This window comes from Tetrao urogallus, assembly GCF_951394365.1.
Source record: "Tetrao urogallus genome assembly, chromosome: 2".
Taxonomy (NCBI): Eukaryota; Metazoa; Chordata; class Aves; order Galliformes; family Phasianidae; genus Tetrao; species Tetrao urogallus.
The window spans coordinates 27,226,643-27,245,455 of NC_136814.1; the positions used below are offsets into that span (position 1 = coordinate 27,226,643).

Here is an 18,813-nt window from a genome sequence, read left to right on the forward strand (position 1 = left end):
TGCACATACATCCACACAGCTGCACAATCAACAAAACACTGCCACAATTCAAGTGTAATTAAACAGATTGAGCTGATGTATTGCCCTTTGCTTTAACTTAGAGAGCACTTTCCACATCTTCCCTCAGATTTCCTCTGAAAATGAGAGCTCCTAAGATAAAATAAACCAAAAACGACTGTATAATGTCTACAACTACACACAAATACATATGCTTAACTTTGTGCCCCAACACAGTAGAATGCACTGCTATACAGATATCAAAATGTATATTGCTTTGCTCAGAGAGCTACAAAACCGTAACACCTTGCAGCCAGCTGCCCAAATACGAGGTGCTCACGGACCTTGTGGTGTTGATGCTCTATAAATTTAGGAGTACTTATTAGGTGAATGCAGAACTGGAATTTTCATAGCAGCGGAAAATAAGGATGGTAATGAGGTAAACACATGCTGCAAAGAAAGCGCCAGCTAAGTGTATGCTCTGTGCAGGAAACTGCAGCTTTAAGCAAGGAACTTCTTCTTCTGGAACCCCTGAGCAAGGCCTGTGAGCTGGCTACAGGATGGCATGCTTGTTAATTACATATCTCTGTGTCCTGTAGCTTTTTACTGTACTGCAAACTCAGTTTGACAAGTAGGTGACCAAATAGGTGTCATGATCCTTTGAAGGCTTTGAATAACCATGTGAATGCTCTTTTCCTTTCCAAAAACGTGACCATTACATGCACGGTTATAGCATCAGTTTTCTTCTGACCATTCATCAGAGGCCCATACGTACCCCCAATCACACAAGGATTCCCTTCTTGCCGATGGAGAGCTCAGGCACAGCGAGGTCTGTGCATTATGAGCTCCCCCTGGAGGTTATATGCTCTAACTTGTGGGTTTTAAAAGAAGCGGAGAGCTAACCTAATAGCACTGGGTCAAAATTAGCAAGGACAAGGGGTAGCTGCAGAGATGTCCTTGCAGCCTGGAGCTGGCTGCTGAATCAGGAGCTGGATGTGGATGTGTTACACTGAGGGGCTGGATGATGGGATGGGCTGTATGGTGGAGGAGGATCATATGTTGAGCAAATTTCTGATGACTTATACTAGATATTAAATCTTAGTCACTTCTTTTTCTAGCTGTGTCTTGAAGCTGTCAGCATGCACAGCTTCAAACAGCCTTTCACTATGAGTCTAGGTACTATGTATTCAGAGAGAAGCTGTATAAGTGTGCTGATACAGTCTAGAGAGAGCACTGAAGTTTTGGTCTTGACTTGGTATTGGTCTTCCTGTTTGTCTACAGTGGCAGTAAAAGCTGTTGGGAATGGGCTGTGTAAGGCCCTGCAGTCAATCATCTTTCTTAAGTCACAGACAGAAATTCCAGTCTCTGTTTTGCTGGAAGTCTCACAGTGCTTACAGCAGCAAGGGCTCTGACTGATGTAGAGCTGTTGAGTGTGGCAAATGTGTGGAAAATGGAGAGGTTGGTGCACAGAAGAGCCATACAGAGTGAGATCCCCTTGTCTGAGGATGTGCTGCAAGTTAACCTTAGGTTAGGTTAGATAGTAGGAGGAAGGTTTTTCAATCAGAAGGCGGAGACGCATTGAAACAGGTTGCCCAAGGAGGTTGTGATGCCCCATCTGTGGAGGCATTCAAGGCCAGGCTGGATGTGGCTCTGGGCAGCCTGGTCTGGTGGTTGGCAAGCCTGCACATGGCAGGGGGATTGAAACTAGGTGCTCTTTGTGGTCCTTGAGCTCTCCTTATCCCTTTATGAACTTTCAGGTTTTGTTTACCCTGATGCTATTTTCAACCAATATCAGAAGCAAAACAGTAATGTCAGTTTAATTGCATAAAACCAACCTAAATTAAATGTCAAGCCTGGAAGTGTAGAGGTGTTTAACATCTTTATTTACAAAAGGAGAAATGAGTCTGCAGTTTTACACCAAATAAAGATAACAAGGCTAACAATAGAGGGATAAGGCAGAAGAATATGTGGGCTCAGGAGTCGGTTTTTTGTTTTGTTTTTACAAGTATTTGGAAGACAAACAACAGGACACAAAGCTCACAGCCAGCACAGCTGGAAAAGAGTCTGAAAACCCATCTCTTTTATCACTCAATGGGTGGTGAAAGAGTCTGAAGTAGAGCAGACCTTCAAGCTTCAGATCTGTTCTTGGGAGCTTGAAGTTTAGTAGCCGTATTTCTCATTGAGATGCGTCTTGCCATCACCACTCTGATCTAAGGAACAAAGATAAAGTTCTAAGTAGCCTAGGACAACAGCATAACCTACCAAAAAACTAGCACAAGACAGATTTGTAGACAAGTATTATTCTCTAGCCAGCACCTGCCAGACAGGAATAAAACCTGGAATGGATACTAGAGACCAAATTGTCTTTTGATGTATAACTCCTCTTAACACAACATTAATATTAGTGTCAAAACTTCATCTATTCCTGATTTGTTTCTCTTCTTTTCCTGGGATCCTTATTAAGACAGCTGACTGTAGAGAGAAAAAGGAGCTCCCTCTTACGGATGCAGTTTACTTAACTTTTACTTACCTACTGCCCTTGGAACCTGCCCACATTGTAAGGTTGCAACAGCCTTAATAAAAGTTATAATCGTGAATCTCGTAAATGAAAGTTGAGCTTTGATCTCATTATAGAAACTCCTATGCACAAAAATAAATTTTCAGTTTTGGAGCAATTAAGAATAACCCCACTTCACTAAAAACACTCTGGAATGAAGGTGTTCAGTTTTAGCTCATCTTCACAAAAGAATTAGCAAGATTTTTCTCTAAAAGATGCCCCAAAGTTTGTATTTACAAAAATCTGCAGAACACTTTCAGATTTCACAGGCTTCCATAAGAACTGGGAATGCTGAGGTTGCTGGAATATTTATCTTTAGTGAAGTTTTAAGCTTTTCTTTCAGATGTGTCACTGTATGCAAATACAGTTAGGTCTCCCAAGTGTTAGAAAACTGAAAAACAGAGTTCAGGTGCACCTGACCATTGAAGTGGAGCTGCTATAGACTTGGTACCATATGGTGCTCTAAGAAATAAATATGGAGCATAACAAGCCAAAAATTGTTGTGTTCTCAGTGAAGTATTCCCATGTTACTTTTTCCTCAATACATTACAGGAACACCCTGACTATTTGTTAGATTCTCAAATTATATGAAAAAAAACAAAGAAATAGTCAATACCTGCAGGAGGAATCCAAATGCAGTAGTCTGGGTCATCATCTGGGTATTGTGAGGAAAAAAAAGGTTGTTGGACCTGCAAAAGGAGCAGAGCTTTTTAAGGTGCTGTGCCAATTCAGCAATGTGTCAGTCAATAAATCTCTCATTAATCCAAATACAAACGCTGACAGATAAGGATTATTTCTACAATGGTTGTGGACTAAAACAAACAGTAAACACTCTATTTCAGTTTATTTCCAGTAGTGTTGCAGAACCAATGGTTAGACTGGATCTCTGGAGATTGTCTAGTGCCAAGTCCCTCTCAAAACAGTCTATCGCCAGCACCAAATCCAGTTATCAATGGCATTCAGACAGTAGAGCTGGGCAGACTAGTCAGGGAATATGAATTCAGTGCAACATTCCACAACTTTACTGAGTAACAGAAGTATATTTGAGAACATTTGGTTTCAAAGAAAGCTCTCCACTTGCTTTCACAACTCCACTTCCAGACAGTTTGTCTCACTCTAATATTTGGCAGTGTCATTCAACACTGAGTTTCTTTATGCAGTGCAAAGCTTTAGAGTAGGATTTTGAAGTACTTCGGTGCTCTCATAGCACAGTCCCACCAAAAACTTCAGGTTTAATGTGACTCGTAGAAGTACACTACCTGTTATATACTTTTAAATGAAAGTTCAGCTATAACTTAGTTTTTCAAAAGAAAACCAATTTTTGTGAGGTCTTACTGGCATCACTGCGATATTTAAAGCAAACAAAAATAAGCTACCGTTGACACAGCTGTATGACAGCTTTTTGTCACATCAGCATTTTCTTGATGCCTTTTGTTTTCAACACGTACAGGTAGCTCACAAATAAAACCATACCACTGTAAAGTGAAAGGTTTCAGAGTTCAAAATGTACCCACTTAGCACTGATTTGCATTACTCTGTAGTGTCGTGACACAGTCCTAAGTTACGCAGTTGAAGCAATTTTTCATTCCCTCAGAAAGCTTTCTTTCCCCAAGTAAACCTCTAAGAGAGTTCTTCTGTAACACTAATGTTTCTAAAAAACATTATACTGGAGCTGAAGAGTTTCTAAATGCGGTTTGAAAAGAGCCACTTAAAAAAAAAAATAAAAAACAATTGCTTTTCCTGTTTTGTACAATTGGAAGATATTCTTCAAATAGCTGAAGAGAAAAAAACATAGGCTGACTTCAGGTTGATATTTTCCATGCAAGATCTGAGCCTGGTAGCAGGCAGAGCCTGCGGAAAAAGTGATTTGTAATGGGAGAGCGAATACAGCTAAGCCATCTGGTATTTGGAGAATGCTCAGTGTTAGAGCAAGCTCTGTACTGATGAGAGGTGCTGACTTGACTGCTTCAGCATGAGAAGCTGCCTTGTTCTACCATATCCATAGAAATGGTGCATTCTGGGCTCTAACAGGCTAAGTTCACCCTTACCTTCTTTATACTTCAGGCCAGTAAGAAAGGATGATTCTAAAGGCCTCGTCTCCAAAATCCTTGGGTCCTTTGCCAGAGCTAGTAAGAGCAGCAGCAGCATACGCATGGTACAGGGAGTTAAGTTTCTTTAAATAGGCTAAACAAGGCTAAAACTCAATGGCCACTACAAAAAACTATCATAATGCTCAGAACTCATGGCCCACCAACTAGAGTAATTGTCTCTGGCAGCCAGCATAAGGGTGGGATGCACTGTAAAGGGAGGAGCCTCACAATCACTAGGCTAAGTGCAAACCATCACAGAAGTTCCTTCCCACCTTGCCAGGAAGGCAACATTTTCCTCTGTCCTAGAACATGGAAGACTCATACTTTACATTTTACTGCAAATCTTATGCATGGAGACCACGTTATTTGGTATATCCACTCAAATTTAATAATAATTAGGCTGCAAAAAACAATAGTCATGTTAGATATCTTACCATATCTCAGTGAAAGGAATGAGGCTTGGTAATGGCAATACAGACTAGCTACAATTTTAGTCCAGCATGTCCTGTGTCAGTGTTTCCCAGGCTTTTCTCCATGAAAGTTTTGCAATACTACTTTGAAAGCCCAGAGATCACCTACGCTCTACAACACTTGTGATAAAGGAAAAGAAGCAATTACCAGAGGCTTAACTTCAGCTCTTCCAAGCAAAAAGCTAGAAAAATAAATTTGTGATTCAATTGGGAAGCCTTGTTAGCTTACTTCAGCTTTGCAGAACACCCCTGTTATGCTTGAAATACTGTGCTTTACCTTCTCACCAGAGACTTCAAGAGCTGCATCCAATGTCAGTGTGTAGTTCTATGTTACTATTACTATTTCACTAATGAGGAATCTACCAAGTGATTCCTTAAAATTCCTAGGCTGCAGGAGACACAGTTGTAACTGACCTTGCTTGAAGTATTACTTTTCTTAACTTCCTCAGATGTCTCTCTGGATTCCTTGCATACTGCCTCAGATACTGAGGGGGAAAAAAAAAAAAAAAGATTTAAGATGCATTAGAAACTTATATTAGAAATAAGCTCACATGAAGACGTATTTCCTTTGGAATATATCCATCACAGCTCACTACATAGGGCCATCATGTTTTTTCTTTATCATTTTACAGTAATGTAGGTGAGAGGAAGTAAAAGAAAAGTATCTCTGACTTTTTTGCCTCTTAATCTATGAGATACTGACCTTTCTGACTGAAGTCTATGGATGTGATGATGAGGACAGGAAAACATGCACTAAAAGAACTTGAGTTAGGGAAAAAATAGAAAATTCAAACAGCTCTCTCCAGTTGCTCGTTACACTTACACACACACACACACACACACACACACACACACACTGTTCATTTTGAGAACTGACTTTTTTGTGTGTGCACGTTCAAGTAGAGGGGTAATTTGGGTCATTAAGAGTGCTAACTAACATGATATAGTAGTGGACAGTACAGAATGGCAGAACTTCCCTTTTACGAAATGACACAACTTAGTGCAAGAAAGTAAAAGGGGGGGGGGAAATGCATTATATTTACAGTCCTAAAAGAATTGTTACTTCTTTTTTTAAACAAAGAATGTCAATGCAGTTAGTGACTATGAAAAGCAAAACAATCCTTCATTCTGATTCTAGAGTCTAAAATAAGGCTTAGTTTCTTTCTCCTAATAAGAAAGCACTAATTCCTTTAGGCAGTTTCTGAATGTAATTGCTACTTTACTGCAGTAATCTAAATTGTACATCTCACCTTGAGGTTTCTCTTGTGAAGGTCCCACCTGAGATTTATTCCTTAGTATCTTTGGCTCAGGCTGAAAACTAACTCCTGTTAAATACATAAAAGGAGTTATGTGAATGCTATGCAGCAATTCCAAGTAGGAGTGCTAGCATCCCTGAGGAAAACAAACTTAAAAGGAACTCTTAGCTACGCTTGTTTCAGGAAGAAGTTTTCTCTTGGAAGTCCTTCACGTTACTTCATCTAAATCCATTGCAATACAGTAATAAAGGAAAACTTGTGATCAGTTAGAACATACTTTTCAAGAGCAAACTGCCCAACATTCTGACAATTAGAATTCTAGAAGGTAGAATTAGGTTTCTGCCACCAAACACACCATCATTACTACACTTTTGCATACATCAATACATTTGGCAGGGGGGGTTGGTCTCGATGATCTCTAGAGGTCCCTTCCAACCCTTACATTTCTGTGATTCTGTGATCAAGTTAACTTAAAAAAGGATGGGTTATAGACAAACCACATAGGTGCAAAGGAAATACCTCTTCCTTCTTACTTATTAAATTACTTTCCTCCTTACAAGCTGTCTAAAACTTCACACAGGCATTTCTTTTCTTATGAAATACCTCTCCCTGCCAAGAACACATTACATTTACTATCACATGGACACTCACCCTAATGAAAGCAAGACTTATCAAAATATGACCATTCTTGAGTCCGGGAGATTATTGCTGTTTTACCAAAAGTGTGGAAAAACTGACTGCCAAGCAGAGTTCCAACTTGAGCCAAGTGAAACTCACCTGTTTCTCCCCTGCTTCCATACAAACGTTGGATTCATGGCAAAAATCTGTGGAAAAGCTATAAGCTGTTGGAAAACCTGTGACCGAAATCTTAGAGGATTCCCATAGCTCTAGACAAGAAAATCAGTAGTTCCAGGCTCAGTTTTGCTACTGGAAAAATCAAAACTCATCATTTACCGTCTTGAAGAGATTCTAGTTTCTTGTTATTACAGGCAGAACCATTGCGACCATTTGCTTCTTTTCCTGTTTCTTCCTCTGCTGTCACCTTCATCTCCACATCTGATGTTCTGCTGCTTACTGCATCTACTTTCTGCTCCTCCTCAATTTCTTCCTCTTCTTCCTCCTCCTCCTCCTCCTCCTCCTCAGGTCCATCATCTTTCATTTTTAACAAACTTTCAGGAACATGTGGACGCTTGTCAGGCAACTTCTGCACGACAAACAATTGTGCATTAATGCGAGGATAATATGGAAGCAGGTGTCACCAGTACTTGTTACAGGACAAAGGATGCATGTTACAGTCACAGGTAGAGAACACTCACAGGATGAAAAATAGTTAAGTTGTAAAGGAAAAGATATTGGCAGAGGTGGAAGAGGAAAAAGGATGTCTAACCCATAGTTGGAGAATGCAGGCTTTTCCCAGGAACAACACTGAGTCTGACAGTAAATGCTTGCTGCCCTGCACATTTCTCCACTCCTCCAATCTTGCTCCTCCATGGTGTTTTTTGTACATGTGATAAAACAGTTTCCACCTGCAGGCTCCATAGCCTGAGATGATGTCTGAGAACTAGTGCCTGACCCAGAGCACTTACCCCTAGGCTTCCAGTTTTCAGCTTGAATTTGCTCCCCCCTTTCATAGCACCGAAGAGAGGGAGGGTAATCTTTTTAGACTTGCTGTTTGCTTCCAGACTGTAACTCCCAGTCCTAATGAAAATTAGATACAAAGAAAAGCAGTATATAGAGTATCAATCAAGTCTTATATTTACAAATGCAAACAAATAAAGATGTTTGCATAAAGACTCTATTTCTCACTTGAAGCATCTAAAGAGGAGCTTTCAGGAGATGACTCCTCCATCCTACATGTCTGTTTTAGGAGTCAGACACTTGTCATAACAGGAGAGAAAAAAACACCTATCTCTCTCAAATTCAAATGCCCTTATATACTTACATATGTATAATATGTATGTGTATACATATAAACACTCGGAGGCCAAACCTCAATTTAAACAAGTTAAGCAATTAAGCCTCTAATTAAACCTCTAAGTTGCCATTAGCAAGTGATGAGCCCAGCACACGCTCCCTTGAATAGCTGCGCAGTATTTGAACAGCCATTGCACTTGACTTCTACCTTTCACAAAATGAGTTTCATATTGTAAAAAGTACTGTAAAATTCTTCAGTTCCTTCTGGATACAATTGGGAAAAATAGTTTAAAAAAAAAAAAAAAAAGAAAAAAAAAAAAAAAAAAGAAAAAGCTGACACCAGGCTTCCAGCTCCTTCCAGCTCTCATCTGGGCTTACCTCCACCTGCAGTGCATCTACCTTGGCCACAGAAGCAGCAGTGGCTCTTTAGGGACAGGGCAGGTAGTTGTGAAGGCATCGTTGCTTCTGCATTTGGAAAACTGTCTACTTAATGGGAGGGTGCACAATTGCCCATAGAAAGTAACAACATTGGTTTTTAAACTTTATCCAAAACTTACGGGGGCTTCAGCTCAGGCAGTTCTGCAGGCTTGACGAGCTTTATTAACCCTTTCAGCCTCTGCTGCTCTTTCTTCAACTCAAATGACCGCAGATGAAGTTTCTTTCGAGTCACGCTGTCTAAGGTGCTTCCTGATTTTATTTCTGTCATGAATTCGTCCAAGGAATCTTGAGCTGCTGGCTGGGATTGGCCTAGGCAAGATAATGGTAAGAGGCATATCGTTGTGAGGGGGGAAATGAGACTAAAGGGAGCAATATAACGTATACAGGAATGACTATCTTCTCTGGAAGATCTTTTTGAATGGGAAATAATGGAGGTTGACAGATCTGGAAGGATGAAAACATTTCTCCCAACAAAGCCTAACAGTAAATCTTAAACCACTTAGATATCAAAGCCTCTCAAAATTGAATGTTTATTTACGAGCAAATCTGTCCATAATGTACATTGGTCATCTCAGTTCAAGATCTGCTGTCCCTAGAAAAAAAAAAGTGGCTGTTGGGTCCTTTTTGTGGTCACAGTCCAAAAATAACCACAGCTACAATGTATCCCAAACCACTGCATGGGGAATCCTGTTTTGGCTTTCCTGGAATGCTGATGTAATTACATTTGCAAACCTAAAAATGAATCACATGATGCTGCCTCCCATCTCTGAAGGACTGAGTATGTATGAGAATAGTTTTCTACAACCACATAACATCTACCTGTGTTTTGACTTGATTTTGTAACAAGAAAACATTGCCCTGTACTTGGGGGGCAAGAGGGGAAGGCAGAGGTGGAGAACAACAAAAACCAACAGTCCTTTTACTTCATCTTATTTCAGATATTAGTATTTCTATGCATATTTGACTAACTAAAATACAACTCAAGAGGAAAAAGCTCAAGCTCTAACAAGTAAGAGAAATAAATACACAGTTCTAACACGAATTTATAAACAAAGCAAACCAGGAAAACTTTTCCTGGGCTTGGACACTGCTTCAAATGTTTTTATATTATGCTCAAAAATAACTTAGAGGCAAAGAAAAACATTGTTGCCATTAACACCTTTACACAAGCAGTCTTCTGCTGTTCTACTTTAAAAACTGGCAAACCTGATATTTATTTGCAGCTTTACAAGCATTTATCTTTTTATGCACATGAATAATTGTGACTAGTGAGTTAATTTAATTCAGCTGTAGCTGATTAAGTAGCACTTGCAATTTTAAATATGCACAAATCTGAATTATTGTTATGAGTATATACTTAAGCAGTTGTACGTGACATGAAATATTTACACAAAAGTCTAATAAGTCTAACATTTTCCAATGTACTCAAATGGAAAGGATGTTTCTGATTTGGAGACAAAACCTAGTTTGCATTTTGCAATCATAAAAAGCCACAACAATAACTGAAGACACACAAGATTAATAGGCTCCAAAAGACAAGAGCATCCATCTTCAACCAAATATAAATAACAATGAAATGTTATAAAAGCTCAGACATAGTCTTTCCTAGCTGCGTGTATGAACTTAGATAGAAATGATCATTGAAAAGTCAGTTAATAAGCAGTCTGAATCAGCCAGCAGAAGCTGAGAGGAACGACCATTTAATTGAAGCATTGAATTGCAACAGTAGCATTTCATGTCTAGTCAGGTAATTCAGAACAGCTGAAGGAACTGCAGTTTCACAGCTCACTACTTTAGTCCCAGACCAGCATAAGGGTGCTTCACTGGATGATCTTCACTGTGTCAGATGATCCTCTTAGCAAACAGGTTTCTCTGATTCCACCCACAGTGCCTTACATCAGGTAGTTGAGCACACAGGGTTACTTTAGCATACAGTATCTGCTGCAGCCCTTTTCCAAGCTATTTAAGAGAAATTTGATATTGCTGGGAGGTGAATCAATCCTGGCTATTATACTTAACATTCCAGGGAATAAAAAGCTATTGGGCTATTTACTGCACCATCAGCTTGGCAATAATTTTCCTCTGAACTGGCAACCAAAAATGAGACTGAAAACCTCTGTGTGTTATTTTTTGGTTTTGTTTTTTTCATTCAGTTGTGTCAGTGAATTAAGAGAAGCCAAGTCAGTCTGTTTGTAGTTAGTTCTGAAAAACTCTAATGGACAATTTATGAACTTTCACAGAGACTTTTTCAACAGCCACTTAATCTTGCCGAGTGCTTGGTGAGAGGTGTTGCAATTTAGCCACTCATTCACTCATTGGTCTCTCTTAGAAAGAGCCAGACAAAATGCCTTACAGCTCTGAAACTATATGTAATGCTGCAACTGTGCCAGACAGCTCCAGAGAGTACATGGATCACTCACGACCAGTGTGTATGCTCCTGTCTTAAAGATGTATTCCACATCTCTGATTAACCTGAGGCAACCAAAGAAATCTGAGAAAATACAAGCAACTAAAACACGCACACAAACTCATGGCAGAATACTTTGTTCTATCCTGGCCTAGTTTTAGGAAGTTTGCATTTGATACTGAATCATTTTGTATTGCAGTACCTTACAGGCTGTTAAAGGTAACTTTTGAGTGCTGAAATTGCTATTTTTCTGAGGCTTTAAACTAGCTATATAACAAGCTACAATTTACCAAACTATGACAACATATCATTGGAATTATATGGTGTTACTAGCAGTCTATAAATGAACTGATTCTTTGTTCTCCTAGTCTGTATTTCAATCATCCTTGTTGAAAAACAAGAAACAAAAGCTTCATGACACATGAGAGATGGGAATTACCCATCTCACACCATTAGCTTCTCCTACTAGTTAGTTGGTCATGAACTACTTTTCAGTAAATTCACTTTGAAAACAGTTATTTCAAAGGCACTGAACTGATCCATTGGCTCACTGAAAACAGTAAGGTTTTCTGAACTGTCATTTAGTAGAATCAATCATCAACACAAACATTCGTTCAAATGTGTTTGGGTGCAGCTCTGAATAACCAGGAAGAAATGTATACACATAATTCACAAAAGATAGCTCTGCTGTCAGATTGCTGTCTTCTTGCAGATTGCAGGTTTGCTGAAGAAGTTCTGACAAAAAAGGCATTGCAGCCTTTAATAAAGTTGATTTGATTAGAAAGCTTTTTGTATTGTGAACCAACCTAAAAAAGGTTTCCTTCATGCCTCCCTTTAATTCCAAAAGATGTTATCAGTAATTTAAATTAAATGTACTTCTTTGTGTAGAATGCTTTAAAATTAAAAGTTACTAGCCGATATATTTTCATAGAATCATAGAATCATAGAATCATAGAATCACTAAGGTTGGAAAAGACCTAAAAGATCACCCAGTCCAACCGTTCACCTATTCCCAATAGCTCCTACTAAACCATGTCCCTCAACGCAACATCCAGTCTTTCCTTGAACACCCCCAGGGTCGGTGATTCCACCACCTCCCTGGGCAGTCCATTCCAGTGCCTGACCACCCTTTCTGAAAAGTAATACTTCCTCATGTCCAGCCTGAATTTCCCCTGGCGTAGCTTGAAACCATTCCCCCTGGTCCTATCACTAATGACACGAGAGAAGAGGCCGACCCCCAGCTCACTACAACCTCCCTTCAGGAAGTTATAGAGAGCAATAAGGTCTCCCCTGAGCCTCCTCTTCTCCAGGCTGAACATTCCCAGCTCCTTCAGCCTCTCCTCATATGGCCTGTGCTCCAGACCCCTCACCAGCTTCGTTGCCCTTCTTTGAACACGCTCCAGGGCCTCAATATCTTTCTTGCAGTGAGGGGCCCAAAACTGGACACAGTACTCGAGGTGTGGCCTGACGAGTGCTGAATATAGGGGAACAATCACCTCTCTGCTCCTGCTTGCAACACTGTTTCTGATGCAAGCCAGGATGCCATTGGCCTTCTTGGCCACCTGGGCACACTGTCGGCTCATGTTCAGCCGAGCATCAATCAATACCCCCAGGTCCATTTCCTCTTTTCCCACTTAGGAAGTGGTCTGCCTTCATACACAGACATAATCCTGAAAACCTGAAGGATTCCCTAGCTAGCAAGCTCAGTGAGCTTTCCTTTTTAAGATGCACTTGCAATGAGAGAAGTGAAATGAAAAATACTGTCTTTTCCCTTTCAGTCCTTTCAGGTTGGCTTGTCCCTTATAAATGGTTCTGGAAGAGATAGAAAAATGCAGTGCTTGAATTGGGTCAGTTTTGCTATTATCGGCAGATGAACAGTAATAATGTTCACCCTGTTCCAGGTGATGTTCCAGGTATGCTCTCCCCTTTACCTTTGATGTGGTATACTTCTGGAAAAAGTTGCATTCATTAATAAGTGACTAAACACACAATAGCACATAAATACTGGATGATGAGCAGCAAGCACCCTCCTTCAGATAACTCTGTTACCTGCACACTTTCCTGCCCTTTTATGAAAAGAGTATATGAAAAAATGCACTTAAGCATGATTCTATGATATACAAAAATGCATTTTCATTTGTTGTTTCTTTCTTTTTTTAATGAAAAGCACTACAATCAGAGACTTTGTGTCCTACCTTTCCCCGAAGCCTTCAGCTTTTCTGTTATCTCAGAGAGCTCATTTTCAGCCTCCTTTAGCTTTGTAACCTATGAGACAAAAAACACACTTGTGAGATTTTTACGTTCTTAAAGATTTCCTTCTAAACGTTCCTCAAATAGCCTACCACATTGTTTCTATTTTTCTGTTTCCTGATTTTTGATCAGGAATTTGTGGGATGAAAAACATATTGTTTTTAAGAATGATCTAGATTATATCAGAAAGTTATTTGAACAGTGTGAAAGAACTTCTTGAAACACAAGAGAACATGTAATGCTTTTAGAGCTATGTTCTGCCATCATTACAATCCTCCAAACCTCCCTACACCCACCTCCTTGCTTCTCCCACAACCTATTGCCTGTGTAGAACTTACAGTTCACTCGTCTCTCCTAGTTTAGGACAAATTAAAGACTGTATACAGTGACAGAACCTCAAGAACTGAGCCCTCCTCTCTGAAGAAGCTGAAGCAGCTGAAGACTACTTCTTTGCAAGCTAACTTGGTTTTAAGTTGTGACAGTTCCTGGTAACAAGGCAGTTCATGCTCCATAGCAGTTATCCTTTTCGCATAAGGTAGCAGATGGGTATGAGTTAGTACCAGTCCCAGTAATGGTTTGTGTGATGTACATCAAGTATTATGTTTAAGTAACAAATTACTTTCTGATATTAAGGTTTCTTTTAGATCCAATTCTTTTTCTCTCAAGACTTTAAAAAGCATTGCATTCTATAACCATCAATGTTAACCTGGTCCATTAATAAAGATCTGAAATAATACTAGAGTTCAGGCTAACAACAACAACAAAAAAAGATCTGGAAATGTTTTTAAACTTCCCTTCTTAGTAATTATACATTCATTAAAGAATAGGCCTGGCATGTCATAATTACTCTTACCAGTGAGTCATAAGTCTCTGGTTTTTCTTCTATTTTACCAGCTTTTTTCATTCTGTTCAGTCGCTTCTTTTCTACAGCACCAGTTCGATCAAGGAAGGTGTCATCATCACTGTCATAAAAATCCTCATCTTCCCAATTCTTTGACTTCCTTTTTCGAGATACTGGGAAAAGTTTAAGGGAGAAAGCAAGGAACAAAATGATTTACAGGCCACTGAGAAGTCAAAGAAATTCAGTAGAGCAATCTTGAATTCCTAGACCTTCAGTTTTTTTTAGAACTAGCTCAGCACTTAACAGGTTATTTACCTGCTTCTTGCCTCAATACTCCCCTAGCATCCAGTAGCCTGCAAGCTTCCAGTGCACACTGGATCATTGCTTCTTTCTTCTTTCCTGAATGGAGAACCTCTGCTACCAGCTGCTTCCCTGATGCATCGTCCACAGGCAATCTGTTCAGTTCAAAGTATTACAGAACAGCTTCAACAAAAACAGCTTGTCATGGATGCTACTCGCATATTGTGTTTGTCACGCTGACATTGTTTCTTCCACCTCTCTATAGTCTTCTTTTGTGGGTTACCTATTTTTACATTTCATCTGATACACTACTAACCCAAACACAAGCACGCACTTTCTAAGCTTAAGTAGATTTTTATTTTGCTAGCCCAAACAAGAAATCTTCCTCCATTCACATTCATCTTGTATCTACACAACACCAGTAACAAATACTTTGTGCCATACTGAAGCAAAGCTTCCTTAAGAAATGATGAGATGTTGTGCCCACTTTTTGAGACCTATCCTGCTTACTTCTCACCTGCTCACCTTCTTCTGCTTAGTAAGAGAATGATGTTACTGGCCAGTGGAAGGGATTCAACAAAAACTACATTATACCATCACATAACTGAACTGGGGTGCATAGTAGAATAAATGCTTTTTTCCATCTTCTTTTCCATTAGGAATTAAAACACTGCTTCCTAGTTTCTTGTCTTGCATTTCAATTTCACATATTTCTGAAAACAAGGGGAACTGAGAGAACCTGCAGTTTTCCCAATTTTTATCTTTTAGTCGTATCAAATGCTGACAGATCAGGAAAAAGTAGTAGACACTAAAGTAGACACTGATCCTTGACCTTTTTAGTATCAGGACTTAAGTCTAATTCCGGCTGGCTTCCTTGGCAAGCATGATAGACAAGTAGTTCCTTCAGTTTTTGTTTGTAAATTCAATGAAGCCAGTTTCTATGTACAAAAGTGAATGAAGTTATACATACTTAACCCTGCATAGCCAGCTATTGTGCCCACGATCATCATATTCGTATTCTAACTCTTCTCCTGGAGAGGAAAAAATGAAAGTTGATGTAGTTAGCAAAGATGAAGTAAGAAGGAATAAACTTTAGAGCAGAGAAAATTTGCCTTTTTCTTTTTTTCTTTTTTTTTTTTTTTTTTTAGGCCATGTGATCTTCAGTTGATAGTAAGCTCACTTGGACATTTTTCACAATCAAGGATCTTTAAATGATCTGTTTGGTAGAACACACATCAAAGAAAAAAAGAATCTTGCACCTGCAGGCATAGAAGTAAATAACACTGAGGCAACAACAGTTTGCATTTTGGGTTTACAAATATTGTTTCCCTTGAAGATTAATTTCTCATGTTAAAAAGTACCTAAGCCATTGGTAAGTTTAAATCTATTCACTGTCTTTCAGTACTTTCCAGTTCTATCTCCTGAATAGCACCATCTGGAATTTAATGGTTTGGGACTTTTCAATAGTTTCAAAAGATGGATGTGATTTGAGTGCCACTCCAGAGAAACACAAGGTGCTCTCTGCAACTTCCAGTTGAGAAGTTAGAAATCAAAAAACACCAAAACCTTGACAAAACAAAAAGCCCTGCCCACAATGTAAAGTTTTACTTTCACACTTTAATTCCCAGAGAAAAATGGGAAACACCCAACTCTACTAAGCAAAAATAATCTACAAGTAAAAAATACCTTCTCTGTCAAAAAAGCCCTGCAGAGCCTTCCTGGGATCCTTCATATAGAAGGCATCTTGTACATCCTGAAATTCAATAGCAATAGGGTTTTCTTCAGCCTCATCCTCCTCAGCATCCTCCCCTGGATGAGCAACATACAAAATAAAAACAAAATGGTGAAAAGTTAGAATGAGAACACCAAATAGTTTCAAATATTGTCATTTTGAAAGAAGTATCAGCTATATCATCCTACAATGATAAGCTTTAGCTGTTTCTGTATCCAATCAAAAAACACTTACTAGTTATTCTGTTTTAAGATACAGTTTTGCACCTCAGTGCTGTTTCTGCACTTCCAAGGGTTTACGTGCTTACACATTTTAACTCACAAAACAATCCATTTGTACTGAAAAGCTCATTAATAACTATTTAAGATGTGGACTTCATATTAAAAACCTGAAGACAGCCTCCTTGCATAAGCAGTCTCAAGTATTAAAATTCCACCTGCCATGCAAAGACATCAGTGTGGGAAAAAAAACAACCCAACAACACTGCATAAACTAAACTCTCAGTTTCATGTCATTTTTTAAGTACAGACAAACCCCCTTTTCCCCAATTTAAAAAAAACAAAAAAACTCTCCCTGTTTTGCCTTCTCACAGCACTCCTATTTTTAAAAAGGGCCGATTTGTACTCAAAAACATTCACTGGTGTATGGAAACTGCTGAATCATGGCTTGAACCTCTGATTGATCACCTGAGGCGAGCAGTGAGTCAGCCACCAAGCAAGGCAATTCACCTGTGCTGCCGGAAGGGGTGGAGCCTGGCTTCACCTTCCTAGACCCCATTTAAGAGCTGACTCCCAGTGAGGAAGGATCTCTTCTGGAGATCCCTCCTCTACAGTTTTGCAGCAAGCCCAGGATGCAGATAAGCTTTCTATCTATTCTCTTTTTATTATTATAACCTGCTTTGCCTAACTCTCTAGTTTATTTCATAATTACAACATCTATATATTCATTGATAAAACTCATTCATTATAAAACTGGCTTTGGAATCCAACAGGAATTTCAATGCCAGTGCTCACTGAAAATTCACTTAAAAGTGTCCCAAGGTGTATCAGCTCATCTATGTATCAGTACTCACCCATTCCCCATGAGCAGCTCATATCAACGTTCTGACTGCTCTCGTTTCCTTGCTCCTCTTTTCCTTCTTCCTCATCAGAATCCTCTCCCAGCATGGTCTTTTCCAGCTTTGCTTGCTGCTGCTTCCGCAGTGCCTTCAGCTGTGTCACGGTCAGCTCTGACTCAGACTCCTGGTCCTCTTCGGGTCCCTATGTCACAAAGAACAACTTTATGGAAGTGTTTTAGATAGGAGAAAAAAAAACACTTCTCTTTTCAATAGGCGTGCAAATTACAGGCAGTAACATAAATGGATCACAGTGCTCATGTAAAAGCTAAATTACTGGACCAATTGTTGTAGATTGTATGCTCAGATATATCAATTTCAGTGGCCAAAGGGGGCAAAAAGAGATGAGCATTACTGTTTAGTTGTAGGCAGCTCAAACACAGTTTTATTTAAAGGCAGAAAGCAAGGATTTCCATCAGTGCCACAATAGAAGCATTTGAGGAACAAGCAGCTAAGTCCTCTGATCCTACTAATACAAGCTCTCTTTTGGGCACAAGGAATCACAAAATGGTTTGGGATGGAGGGACCTCAAAGCCCGCTCATTTCCAACCCTCAGCCATGGGCAGGGCTGCTCCCACCATCACAGGTTGCACAGGGCATCATCCAACCTGGCCTTGACACCTCCAGGGATGGGGCATCCACAGCTCCTCTGGGCAGCCTGCTCAAATTGATACGAGTGCAGCCGAACCGCCCCCCATCTCAGACGCGTTTCCTACTCGCTCCAGGCCCCTGAGTGGGCACAGCCACCTGAACTGCCGCGTGTGACCGGGGGAAGCCGCCGTGCAATCTCTGATTCCCGGCTCACCTGCAGGAGGAAGAGGCGGGAGCTGCCGCCGAAGCGCAGTCCGTGGCCCACCCGCACACGGCAGTAGGTGCGCGGCGGCACCCGCGCCTTGTTGAGGAAGGTGCCGTGCGTGCTGCCCAGGTCGTACACGTAGAAGCCGGCATCGGCGTCGGGGCCATCGGCGGAGCGGCCGCGGTACTGCAGCACGGCGTGGTGCCTCGACACCGACGGGTGCTCCAGGGCCAGCGCGCAGCCGGGCAGCCTCCCCACCAGGAACCAGCTGCCGCCCTCCAGCCGCACCGAGCCCAGCAGCACGCCGCCCTTCAGCACCTCCAGCCCATAGCCGGCATCGGCGGGCGGCCGGCCGCCCCACGGCGGCTCCTCGTAGCGCGGCGCCGGCACGGAGGCGACCGGGCGGGGCGGCACGGGGCCGGGCGAGGGGCTGGGACTGGGCGCGGGGCCGGGCTCGGCGTTCTGCGGAACGGGCAGCGGGCGGCTCGGCCGCTTGAACTCGGCGGGCTCGGTCTCCGTTTCCATGGCCTCCGCCATCTTGTCTCGTCCGTCCCCAAATAGGGTCCTCCGGGCACGAGCGCCTCCGGGGCTGTGGTACCGGGCGGAGGGAAGGGCGCGGCTCTGCCGTTCGCACCGTCCCCTCGGCCACGG

At 41.0% G+C, this 18,813-nt stretch overlaps 1 protein-coding gene across 1 annotated transcript; it reads right to left on the reverse strand.

Moving 5' to 3' along the window:
• Positions 1-2,157: 2,157 nt before the first annotated feature.
• On the reverse strand, positions 2,158-18,699 carry SLC4A1AP (solute carrier family 4 member 1 adaptor protein; the record flags this gene model as incomplete). Its single annotated transcript, XM_079550501.1, has 14 exons — positions 2,158-2,207; positions 3,171-3,243; positions 5,529-5,599; positions 6,365-6,439; positions 7,325-7,574; positions 7,957-8,068; positions 8,842-9,031; positions 13,325-13,394; positions 14,233-14,393; positions 14,536-14,675; positions 15,491-15,551; positions 16,207-16,329; positions 17,325-17,511; positions 18,172-18,699. 14 exons carry the CDS (start codon positions 18,697-18,699, stop codon positions 2,158-2,160), a joined length of 2,091 nt encoding a protein of 696 aa, XP_079406627.1.
• Between the last annotated feature and the right edge of the window lie 114 nt (positions 18,700-18,813).